Here is a 10,220-nt window from a genome sequence, read left to right on the forward strand (position 1 = left end):
TGTTAGTGCTATTCACTCGGAACATGAAAGTCGGGATGAACTCGACACTGATCGCTGTCACTCTGCCCAAAATGCGTTTTTGTGGCAACAGTCCTGACTTGCCCACCGGCCGTCGCCGGTATCGTATGATGCCCGTCGTTCCCGTGACATTCGGAGGCGAGCGGCCTCCAGCTCGAAACCCCTTTGCGGCGACAGCGACATTGTCTGCCCTCACGTGGGAAAATACGAGTCAGGAAATCGTTTTATCAGAGCCTCTCCCTAGTTTGACCCAGATTTTCTGCTTATGACACCACCTACTTGCAGGAGAGGAGGGGGGAAACCACACACACACACACACACACACACACACACACACAAATGCATTGGATGTCTGGCATGACTCGGCCGCCTTCATCCCACCGTCTTCTGGAAGTGGCGTGTGACAAATTGGTGTGATTATGAACCTGTCTGCGTCTGTGGGTAACGCATTTAGGTGCAGGCCCCATTATGTAATTTTACAGTAATGACTCGTCCAGGTTGGGGGGGCGCAGAGAAACTAGGAAAGCATTTAAGTCGCTGGTCTGGACTTGAACGGTGCCAGCACGTCTACGGCCTCCCTTTGCCGGATTTTACCTGTTCCTTGCATCAGGGTGTTGTTGCAGTGCAACGGTACCTCAGAGAATTTGAGACAACCCTTCATTTCGCTCCTCCTCCCCCACCTCCTCACCCCCTGCAGGTACCCGCCGTTCTTTGACGACAATCCGTTCGGGATCTACCAGAAGATCCTCGCCGGAAAGCTGGAGTTCCCGCGCCATCTGGACTTCTACGTAAAGTAAGTGCCCGCCAGCAGGCCCGTGTCTCACTAACTGCAAGGTGGGGCGCAGAGGGGTAGGTGTGTCGTATTGCGCTTGAGAAAGGTCTGTTAATTAATATGCATGTAATTGATATCAGCGGCAGCAGCCCTTCCACGAAACCTTTTATATTGTGTTCTCAGGAGTACTAGAGCCGTAATAATTTACTCAGGAGTAATCAGTGGTGATAGAGTAGCAGAGTCTTTGTAATTTGTTGTAGTCTCAGATGATTAAGAAATACCTTGAGATCCCATTATGAGGGTTGTAGCAATGTTATAACAGTGTTATTACAGCACTTGATAATTTGCCCCAGGGGCATTCTTCCAAAATGATCTCTCAATAAACGCTGATCAACTGTGGTTTAGTGGTTGGTTAAAATGAGGGTTCTATATTTAAAGAGGAAAATACACTCACTTTACTTTCTTTTTGCATTCTCGTCGTTCAAAGTCTGATTTCGAAGTTATTGATTCCATAACCAATCAACTTCCTTTTCGTGACTGTGTGTCCACGAAGTTCCACAGTCGATGCCCCTTGTAGCTGCAGCCAACTGGCTAAACTTACTCAAGAATCGAATTGCTCCATTTGAATATAATAAATGGAAGGCTTGTCCAGTCACTTTCTGCCACAAGTTTTCCTGTGGGCTCTTTACCTGAGGGACATGAATGTGGATTTGGAAAACATCACATATGGCAATTGACCTCAGCGCCCTTATCAAGCCGACCCCTTCCCCCAACACCCCCCCGGCCCCCCAACCCCCAACTCCCCTCAATCGACATTGTGCTCACTTCAAGCTAAATTCTGCCTGCGTTCTGGCAGCAAGTCAGGACATTTTAGTCTCCCCATTGGGGTTTCTCCTCCCACACACACACACACACGCACGCACGCATGCATGCGCGCACACACACACACACACACACACACACACACACACACACACACACATACACACACACAAACCCAATTTGACTAACTGTCCAAACAAAAGTCTTCACATGGTTGCCAGGACCACATTGGCTGTGGATGGGCTCTCTAAGTGGCTGAGTGTCCCTTTAACACGGGGACAATGAGCTCCCTAGAGCTAAAGAAGGTCTTCTGAGTCGACTTCCGGCCGCTAATGACACACCCAGCTGATTTGAAATGGTTCTCCGGCGGCTTAAGCCGCCCATTAGAGCAGCTGGAGGGCACAGGAATGTGCAAGATTACAGGTTCAGTGCTCTCAGCGTGTCAGGGAATGAGCGCGTGCTTGTGTGCGCGCGCACTCAATCAGCCCTGACATGGCAACACCCGGAGAGCCACCCCAGCAGACGCGCTCACAGCCCTTTTGCCCCGGTGATTCAGCAGACGCCACAACTCCCCAACTGTGCCATCGGCTTTGCGTGCGAGTCCACAGGCAGAAGGATTTGAAGCCTGTCCAAAATTTGCGACTTTGAAAAATGTCCCACACTCCATTTCCGTTGATAAACGTACGACGGCTCTACCAACGGTACGGCCCGCAGAGGCTCCCCCCCGCTAACCCCACCGCATCCCCAAAGCAGTAAAAGTCTCACAAGGCATTGGCCGTAAAATTAGCGGGTTGTTAGGAGGCTTGTTACGAACACGCTGACCTGACCTTGCAACCCCACCGCCCCCCGCCGTCGCCATGTGGCAGGGAAGCTTGGATGTGATCCGTCAGACACGTTCGGCTCCCTCAGGGTCAGACAAGAATGTGTGCGCTTTAATAGGTTTCTCAAACCGTTTACTTACCAATTACATTGTCACAGAGCTTTTGAAGCAAGCCAACACTACCCATAAGGTATTGGCAGGGATCGGTACTACAAGGTAGGCGGGTCAATTTCCGATACTTCCAAGTAGGGATGTCCCAATCACATTTTTTTGGACCCGATCCGATCCCGATTTTATTAATGATGAGTAATTGCCGATCCCGATTTTTTTTCCCCCCCCGATCCGATCTTTTTTCTTACCTTGAATAAACTGAATCCATTGGATTCAGACTTTTCTCTTGGCACATTGCAAAATAAATTGCATTGTTTGCTTCAATGATCAATACATGCTTTGCTTTTTCTCAATGTTTTGTTTATTTTACAAGTTGAAGAACACAGTGAGCATACTATGTAAAACATAAATGAAATTAAAAAAAATATGTGAAATTGTGCTTATAAAGTAAGTACATTCATTTTCAAAGTGCATTCGGAGCTTGGTGATGACTTTGCTCTTTGCTCAGTAAATACAATGCAGACTTTGTAAAGATAATGTAAGCTTCACTGAATCAGTTACTTCAGTTATAGTAAACGTATTTTGAAGGCAGAACGATCTAATAAAATATGCTGAATCGGGATTGGATTGGCGTGCCGATTTAGGACATCCCTACGTCCAAGGGTAGTTTCGCCATTAGAGCCAAATAAACAGTTTTTAAGGGGCAATAAGGTATTTTCATTACCTTCAGATATAATAAGGTCATAGAAAATTGGTATGTGAAGCTCTAGTGGTGTTATTTCATCTGGTAGAGGGCAGCCCTTCTAAATAGCATAAATAGCGAGAAGCAACTCCCCTCCCCCACCTACTTCACCCAAGGCAGTCCTCTGAATTTACTCGGGCAGCGAGCTGTGTCACAACCTCATGGGATGATCCAGCATTCCGGCTCGTTCACTCAAAGTTCATTTGCACTCGCGCCGTCATACGCTTACATAGCCACCCAACAATTTCCCTTACCCGTTCATCAGGCGTTCATTGCTTCACATTCGACTCTAGACAGTGGGCCTTTTGAGCATTTATTTGGAAATACAGCGCTCCACGTATTTCAGAAGGCAGACTTTGGACCAGGGGGGCACCAACCTTTTTGAACCTGAGAGCTCCGACATGGGTCCTGAGTCAGGAAGGGCAACCAGTTTCTGAAATAACACATTTTCTCAGTTTGTCTTAGTTGTATGTTATTATTAATGATACTCAGTCATGTGTGATAACAATCATCATGTTAATGATTTCTCACAATAAGTATCACCAGTGACTGAACAAAGTGGGATACAGATAATATCAATATTCAGCACTTTATTTCTATTCATTTCAACAATTGTTCAAATTTTCAGGTGATCACTTCAGATACTGTCACTCACGAATCTTTATGAGTGCAGTTGTATGAAAGAACAGCAACAGAATAAAATTACATTTTAGACAGATTTCTCTATACTTTATACTTTTATACTTTTAGCAGGCACAACTCGGGCGACTTATTTGGTCCTGGGTCCTTGGGGATACCTGGTGCTACCTTGGCACCGTGTTGGTGACCCCTTCTTTAGACAAACCAAAGTTTTAGCTAACGTCTCAGCGTGTCCCTTCCGGCGGTGAAGACTTCTTGTTTTTTTATTTTGTGTGCTTTTCAAAAAAACCCTTTAGAAACCATTGTGAAACCCACGAGGTGGCACAAACGCAGGTATTTCCGAAGCGGCGAGCTGGTGGGGGAGATTAGAATACGGTTGCAACGTATCAAAGGCCCGTTCTTTTTAGCAGTGACAGGGTTTAGTGAGAAAGTGCTGACCCATCAACATCCAGCCTCCGGTATTTATGAGACTGTCGACAGCTCCTACGAGAGAGACTCGGAGACGTTCATCAAAAGCCCTCTGTTCCTCAAGAGAGCTGACACTCGGGCCTCACGCAAATCACCCCCACTTCCTCCCCGCATCACACGTGCTGGCGGCTTGGTAAGTCCTGGAGAGTGCTCGCGCTCCTTTTGATTCAAAGATTGTCAAAGTGTCACGACTCAGCCGGCAGAGTGCCCGTCGCCCCTCCGCAAGACTGTCAGGTTCTTTTCGCCGGGGATGTGTTCATCAGTCGCAGCGCGACATCGCGCAGGTTTTTCCATTTTCGGAGAGAGAAAGACAGACAGATGGCAAAGTTCCACAAAGAAAACAGCCTGGATTCAATGAATGCTTTTTATTTTTTTTCCCCTCCCCAGAGACCTCATCAAAAAATTTCTGGTCATTGACCGAGCCAGGCGTCTCGGCTGCATGAAGGTGAGTTTGTCAGACTGTGTCTTTTTGAGCCATATGTCATCTCTTGGGTGTTTTCTTTGTTTTGTTTTTTTACATCAACGGTTAAGGGACGGGCAAAGACTCAGCAGAGTGGCACCACGTGGTTCTAATCATTTACATGTAGACACTTTATAGATGGCGTGTTTTGGACTTTTATTGCTCCCTGCATTCTGCACGAAGGAATGCCGGGAGGTGGGAAAGGTGTCGTATGACTCAGATCCAAATGTCGAAAGCAACTTTGCGTTGCTTCTCTGAGCAACTCGATATTGCGGAAATGTTTTTCTGACCCAGTTATCACATCAAAACGTTGCAAGCGTCGACCAATCCTTAAAACACAGTTTGAGAGAAACACACGAGATAAAGTACATTATCTTTAAAATCTGTCCCCAGACTGGTTTCACTGCAAAAATGGCTAGCTAACGTTGACCTCTTCTCCGCAGCTAAATGTAATAAAATTAGTTCAAAATAGAATTTGTTCAAAATAGAATTTTGTTGGTTGCAAAGAAATGGAAAATGACTGGCTGTCCATATCGAAAGGAGCCTCAAATTCGTACCGTTCAAGAATATTTCAAATCTTTTTGTCTATCTAAATCGCTAGTAAAACACACACATATACACACACACATATATATATGTGTGTATATATATATATACATATATACATATATATATATATACATATATACATATATATATACATATGTATATGGCCATGGCTACATTTTGGCAGCAATTGGTTTGTCCGTTTTCCATTCATTTCCTCCGAGACCACCTGGCTCCTGATAGGTGGAGAGACACACTGGAACCTCATTGCTCTGTATCACTTGCTAATAAAGAGCGCAACAAAATGAGAGCGGCCAACGCTTGTCTGCTCATTGACTAACTCCACATAATCCCACTCAACATAGTGTTTGTTTGTAGCTGCCAATATTCCACTCACGTCTCTCGTTTGGCCAGATTCTGTCTCACAGGCACTCAGTGGCTGTGGGATTATGTACAGTTTTACGGTCGATGACTGAAAAAAGAGGTATTAGCAGTTTTCAAATGAAAGGTCACATTTTTTCGTTTGTTGCTTCATCTGTATTTTTCATATTGGGGTTCAAATAGAGTAGCTTCGCTTGAGGAATTTATGCCAGACTAAATTATGCAAAAAAAAACCTCCTGATAAAAGGTTAAGCTTTAGCTTTCTGCTAAAACTTAGCCTACTATGAGCCCAGTACCATTGGTCACACCACCAAAGTAAGAATCTCCGCAGTTGAATATTTGTATAACTTAACCAAAAACATTTTTTTTTAAATTATTATTGCTTTTTTTTTTTTTTTTTATTGCTGGGAGTTTAGTTTGATGCATTGACTATACAAGACATGGAGTTTCCGCTTTCAAAAAGCAGGCCAGCGCAGGAGTACCGAAAAAACCTGCATTAGATCGTGTGGCCGCCAAAGTTGGTCCCAAAAGACTAGCTGTCATTGCGGGAAGGAACCCTAAGTGCATACCGTTTGAAAACGGGCGTCCGTGTTTTCGTTGGTCTAAATCGCTAGTAAAAATCCATTTGACAAATACTTCTTCATATACATTTTGTTGCATATTTTGTTGCACTTGCGCCTCAATCGTTGTTCACCTCCGGTACCACTGCGTTTCTCCGTCAGAACGGAGCAGACGACATCAAGAAGCACCGATGGTTCAAGACGATCGACTGGGACGCGGTTCCTCAGAGGAAACTAAAGGTGAGAGCTGTGACTTGTTGATTTTTAACACCAGGAATTCCCGTGGCATGGCTTAAATAGCCTCTGTCCTGCGACAAACCGACCCTCTTAAAATCTTGCACTGTTCCCACAGCCTCCCATTGTTCCCAAAGTCACCCACGAGGGCGACACGTCAAACTTTGACGTGTACCCGGAGGACGACTGGAAGAAAGACCCCCCCGTGCCTCAGAAGGACTTGGAGATCTTCGAGAACTTCTGAACGCCCGTCAGCCCGCTCCGCCATCAGACAAACGAATGCCTTTCTGATTGTCGACACAATATTGTGATGGTCGTCTGACAGGAACTGTCTTTGAGGGCGGGGGAAAAACAAAACCCTTATTTATCAAAGTGTGTGTGGGTGTGTGTGTGAGGGGGTCAACGCCTGTATTAACGTCCTCCCCCCAGAACAGACACAAACAATTGATACTGTGACATGTATCATATCGCAGAATGATTTGCTTTTTATATTTTTATTTATGATCTTAGTCTCTGCAGTTTTTTGTATGTTTTTTTTTACCCTGCATATGCAAAAAAAAAAAAAAAAAATCAAATCATAACAATCTGGTTGCTTTTAAAACCTAAAGACTGTTACTTTCTACATCTGAAAAATATGAATAATCAGGTCCTTTTTTTATATTATGTTCGTTTTTTTGTATCCTCTTTTTAAAATGTCCACTTTGTCGTGCTTGAAGTGACTTCCAGACTGGTGCTGTATCCATTGGCTGGCCAGTATTTGCTAGTGTGCAGCTTTAGACTCCTCCCACACTGTGTTGCAATAAGTGGGCCGCGCTCGAGACCCGACGCAAGTTCCCGATTATGAATTGAGGCGTGCCTTTTCAAAAAAGACAAATGGTCATCCATCGTTGACTGCTAGCTGTGGGCAAGTCAAGCCATCTTTTGCCGCCCCTTGACATTGAAAGTGTATGTGAATAATACGAACCTAACGACAAAACTGACCGTGACCTTTTTGTTTTTGTTTTTTTTTCACGAAATGTAGTTTTGCTTTAACCACAGAAACTGACCAAGCCACTTGTTGCAACTACTGTCTCACAACAACCCTTAACTCCGCGGTTGTCTCTTACGTTTTATCAATCGCCTTAATTCCACATACTTAATAACATTCACGTAATTCCAAATAGCACTGTTGCTTGTCCGAAGCAGCGTATCCGTAGGTAGCTTCCAACAATGGTTGACCTTTCTGCGCACGTGTACCCTCAGAACAGCTCGGGACTCTCATCTGGTCTTGACCGCGCACTTTGTTTTAAAGCACAGCAATGTCGTTTTTTCCACAAAAAAAAAAAAAAGATCATTTCAAAATGTACTTGTAACATAAAAAGTGAAACTGTTGACGCACCTCTGTAACTTTGGTTGCCTGCTCACAAGAACGGCCCTGCCAGATCTTTTTCTTGCGTTGTCTGACAAAGTCTTTGGTCTTATTGGCAACAGCTGTCGTTGCCAGCAAGCAGAGACTAGTGAGGTACCTAACTAGTTCCCTTAGACAAAGTCATATTTTGTCTCCTTGCTGTTTCTAGCAAACAGAGACTAGTGCGCTATCTAGCTTCCTAGCTAGCTTCTCATTGCCTAGCAAGAGTTGTTCTTACTGTAATGATACTGTAAAGGGGAACCAAAAGTTCTAAAGTCCTGTGCAACGCTAGCATCTCAATTTGCTACGGCTCTGTCCCTGTTGCGAGCAATTTCATTTTCAAACAATTAGAAGCTATCATTTTAAGGTGTAAAAATATATTTAAAAAACGACATCGCAGCGCTACAAGAGTGTGTACCAAGAAGCACTTGATGAAAAAGGTGCCTTACATCGCAGATCAATGGGCATGTTGGGGGGGGGGCAAAAGTATCTCTGTTGAATGTGTCACCTCGACAAACACTGTTGGGTTTTTCTCCTTCCAGCCATTGCTGTTCTTGTTATCTGTTGTTCTCGTTGTCCATCCGTGACTCTTAACCCCGCCCCCTCTTCCACCACCACCACCAAAAAAAAAACAAAAAGAAAAAACGGTGCGTTCGCAGCCAGAGGACTTTGTCATTACCATACCGTCACAGCTGGTCCACAAATGAATTCCAGAACCCCTACCTCCTCCCCTCCCCCCCCACACACACCATCACAATTTGCCTCCCACCCAGCCGAGTCGCCGTTATTGTTGTTAGCGCGCGACAGTCAGTATTGAACTCGTCCAACTCCGGTTGCCTTCGTGATCCAGTGTTCATCTACTTTTGTAATCATCTATTTCAATAGTTTTTATTTTTCCTTCAAACAAATTATTTCCATTATGCTTCGCTGCCTACCTGACAATCCCTTTGGTGTCAGGACTAAAAAAAAAACAACCCTAAAGTAGTAGTAATATTAATAACAAATAATAATAAATCAAGGATGTGAGTGTGATGTAACAAAATGCTAACTGTATGTGTGTAAATGCAACTGCCAAGCCAAATTCTCATGTTTCATCTGTTTTTACAAAGGCGCTGCAATACAAGGGTCAAATTCCACTATAATGAAGTGAACATTCAAGCAAAGGTGTTTCCACTTAACAGCTGCTCCTTTAACGAAATAAGCTATAGGGCATGATGTTGTAAATACGCAATTGGTGCAGTTTTTTTTTCTTTTTTTTTTTAAAAAAAAGGAAAAGAAAAGGAAATATATCCATATATTTGACGCTGTAGTCTCCCGTTGAAGAGTTCCCTGACAGCAATATAGCACCGGTAGCTCTTGTCAGTGTTTACACGGTTTGCGTGCAGTTACAGCGACGCTTAAGAGCTAACACAAGGGTACCACGTGTGTGTATGAAATATAAAAATTACTTGAAGTGTCGGAATCGCTTGCGTTATAGTTGCTATTTTCGTGACCCCGGGTAGGCTAGAAATTGATCTTAACATTTTAGGCAAAATCAACTTAAAGTCATGGCTGCGATTTAGTGACTTTTTCAGTTCATTACCAACTTGGTCTTATTTTCATCGCATTAAACCAGTCAAACCAACACTATTACACTACACCTACATCTATACATATATATGTGTGCGTATATACGTATATATATGTATATGTATATATACATACATATATGTATATATATATATATATACATATATGTATGTATATATACATGCATATGTATATGTATGTATATATACATGCATATATGTATATACATTGTCCTCAACACTGCTAACCGACTGCTAACCAACACTGCTAACCCAAACAACAAAGGCCTCAATCTTGAATTTCTGACTTCTAACTGGGGCTTTGTTAACTCAAAAGCGATCTCATTCCCGGTTTCAAATTCCACCCACTGAGTTTAATGGACTGGCATCGCTGCAGGACTATTAAAGCAGAATTTTAGATAATCTTAAAGGCACACGTCTTTAACTCAAGTATGCCGTTATCAGAAAATGCTAGGGCGTCACCAAATGCATTAACAGGTCCTCACACCTTTTCTTCCATCTTTTATAACAACTGTTAAAATACCTGTTGCGAATTAAAACACTTTGGGGCAGAATTTAGACGTGTGGAAAGCAGGAAAGCAATTCAAAAGACATTTTGTTTCATTCATCAATCCCTGTAAATATGTCAGCATCCCTTTCTTAATACACGGTGTGTTGTTCCAGAAGCTTCC

At 43.6% G+C, this 10,220-nt stretch overlaps 1 protein-coding gene across 3 annotated transcripts in view; it reads left to right on the forward strand.

The window, feature by feature from the left end:
• The window catches only part of prkx (protein kinase X-linked), a 36,404-nt gene extending 27,197 nt beyond the window's left edge, over positions 1 to 9,207 (forward strand). For all 3 annotated transcript variants that reach the window (XM_076017469.1, XM_076017470.1, XM_076017471.1), the window contains 4 exons: positions 716 to 811; positions 4,780 to 4,837; positions 6,502 to 6,579; positions 6,692 to 9,207. In XM_076017469.1, coding sequence (XP_075873584.1) covers positions 716 to 811; positions 4,780 to 4,837; positions 6,502 to 6,579; positions 6,692 to 6,817 — 358 coding nt within the window. In that variant the 3' untranslated portion in view covers positions 6,818 to 9,207. The remainder of the gene's footprint in view (positions 1 to 715; positions 812 to 4,779; positions 4,838 to 6,501; positions 6,580 to 6,691) is intronic.
• The last annotated feature ends 1,013 nt before the right edge of the window (positions 9,208 to 10,220 follow it).

Source organism: Nelusetta ayraudi, unplaced genomic scaffold, assembly GCF_046127955.1.
Source record: "Nelusetta ayraudi isolate G7.1 ecotype Tasmania unplaced genomic scaffold, CSIRO-AGI_Nayr_v1 ptg000006l, whole genome shotgun sequence".
In the NCBI taxonomy this organism is placed as follows: Eukaryota; Metazoa; Chordata; class Actinopteri; order Tetraodontiformes; family Monacanthidae; genus Nelusetta; species Nelusetta ayraudi.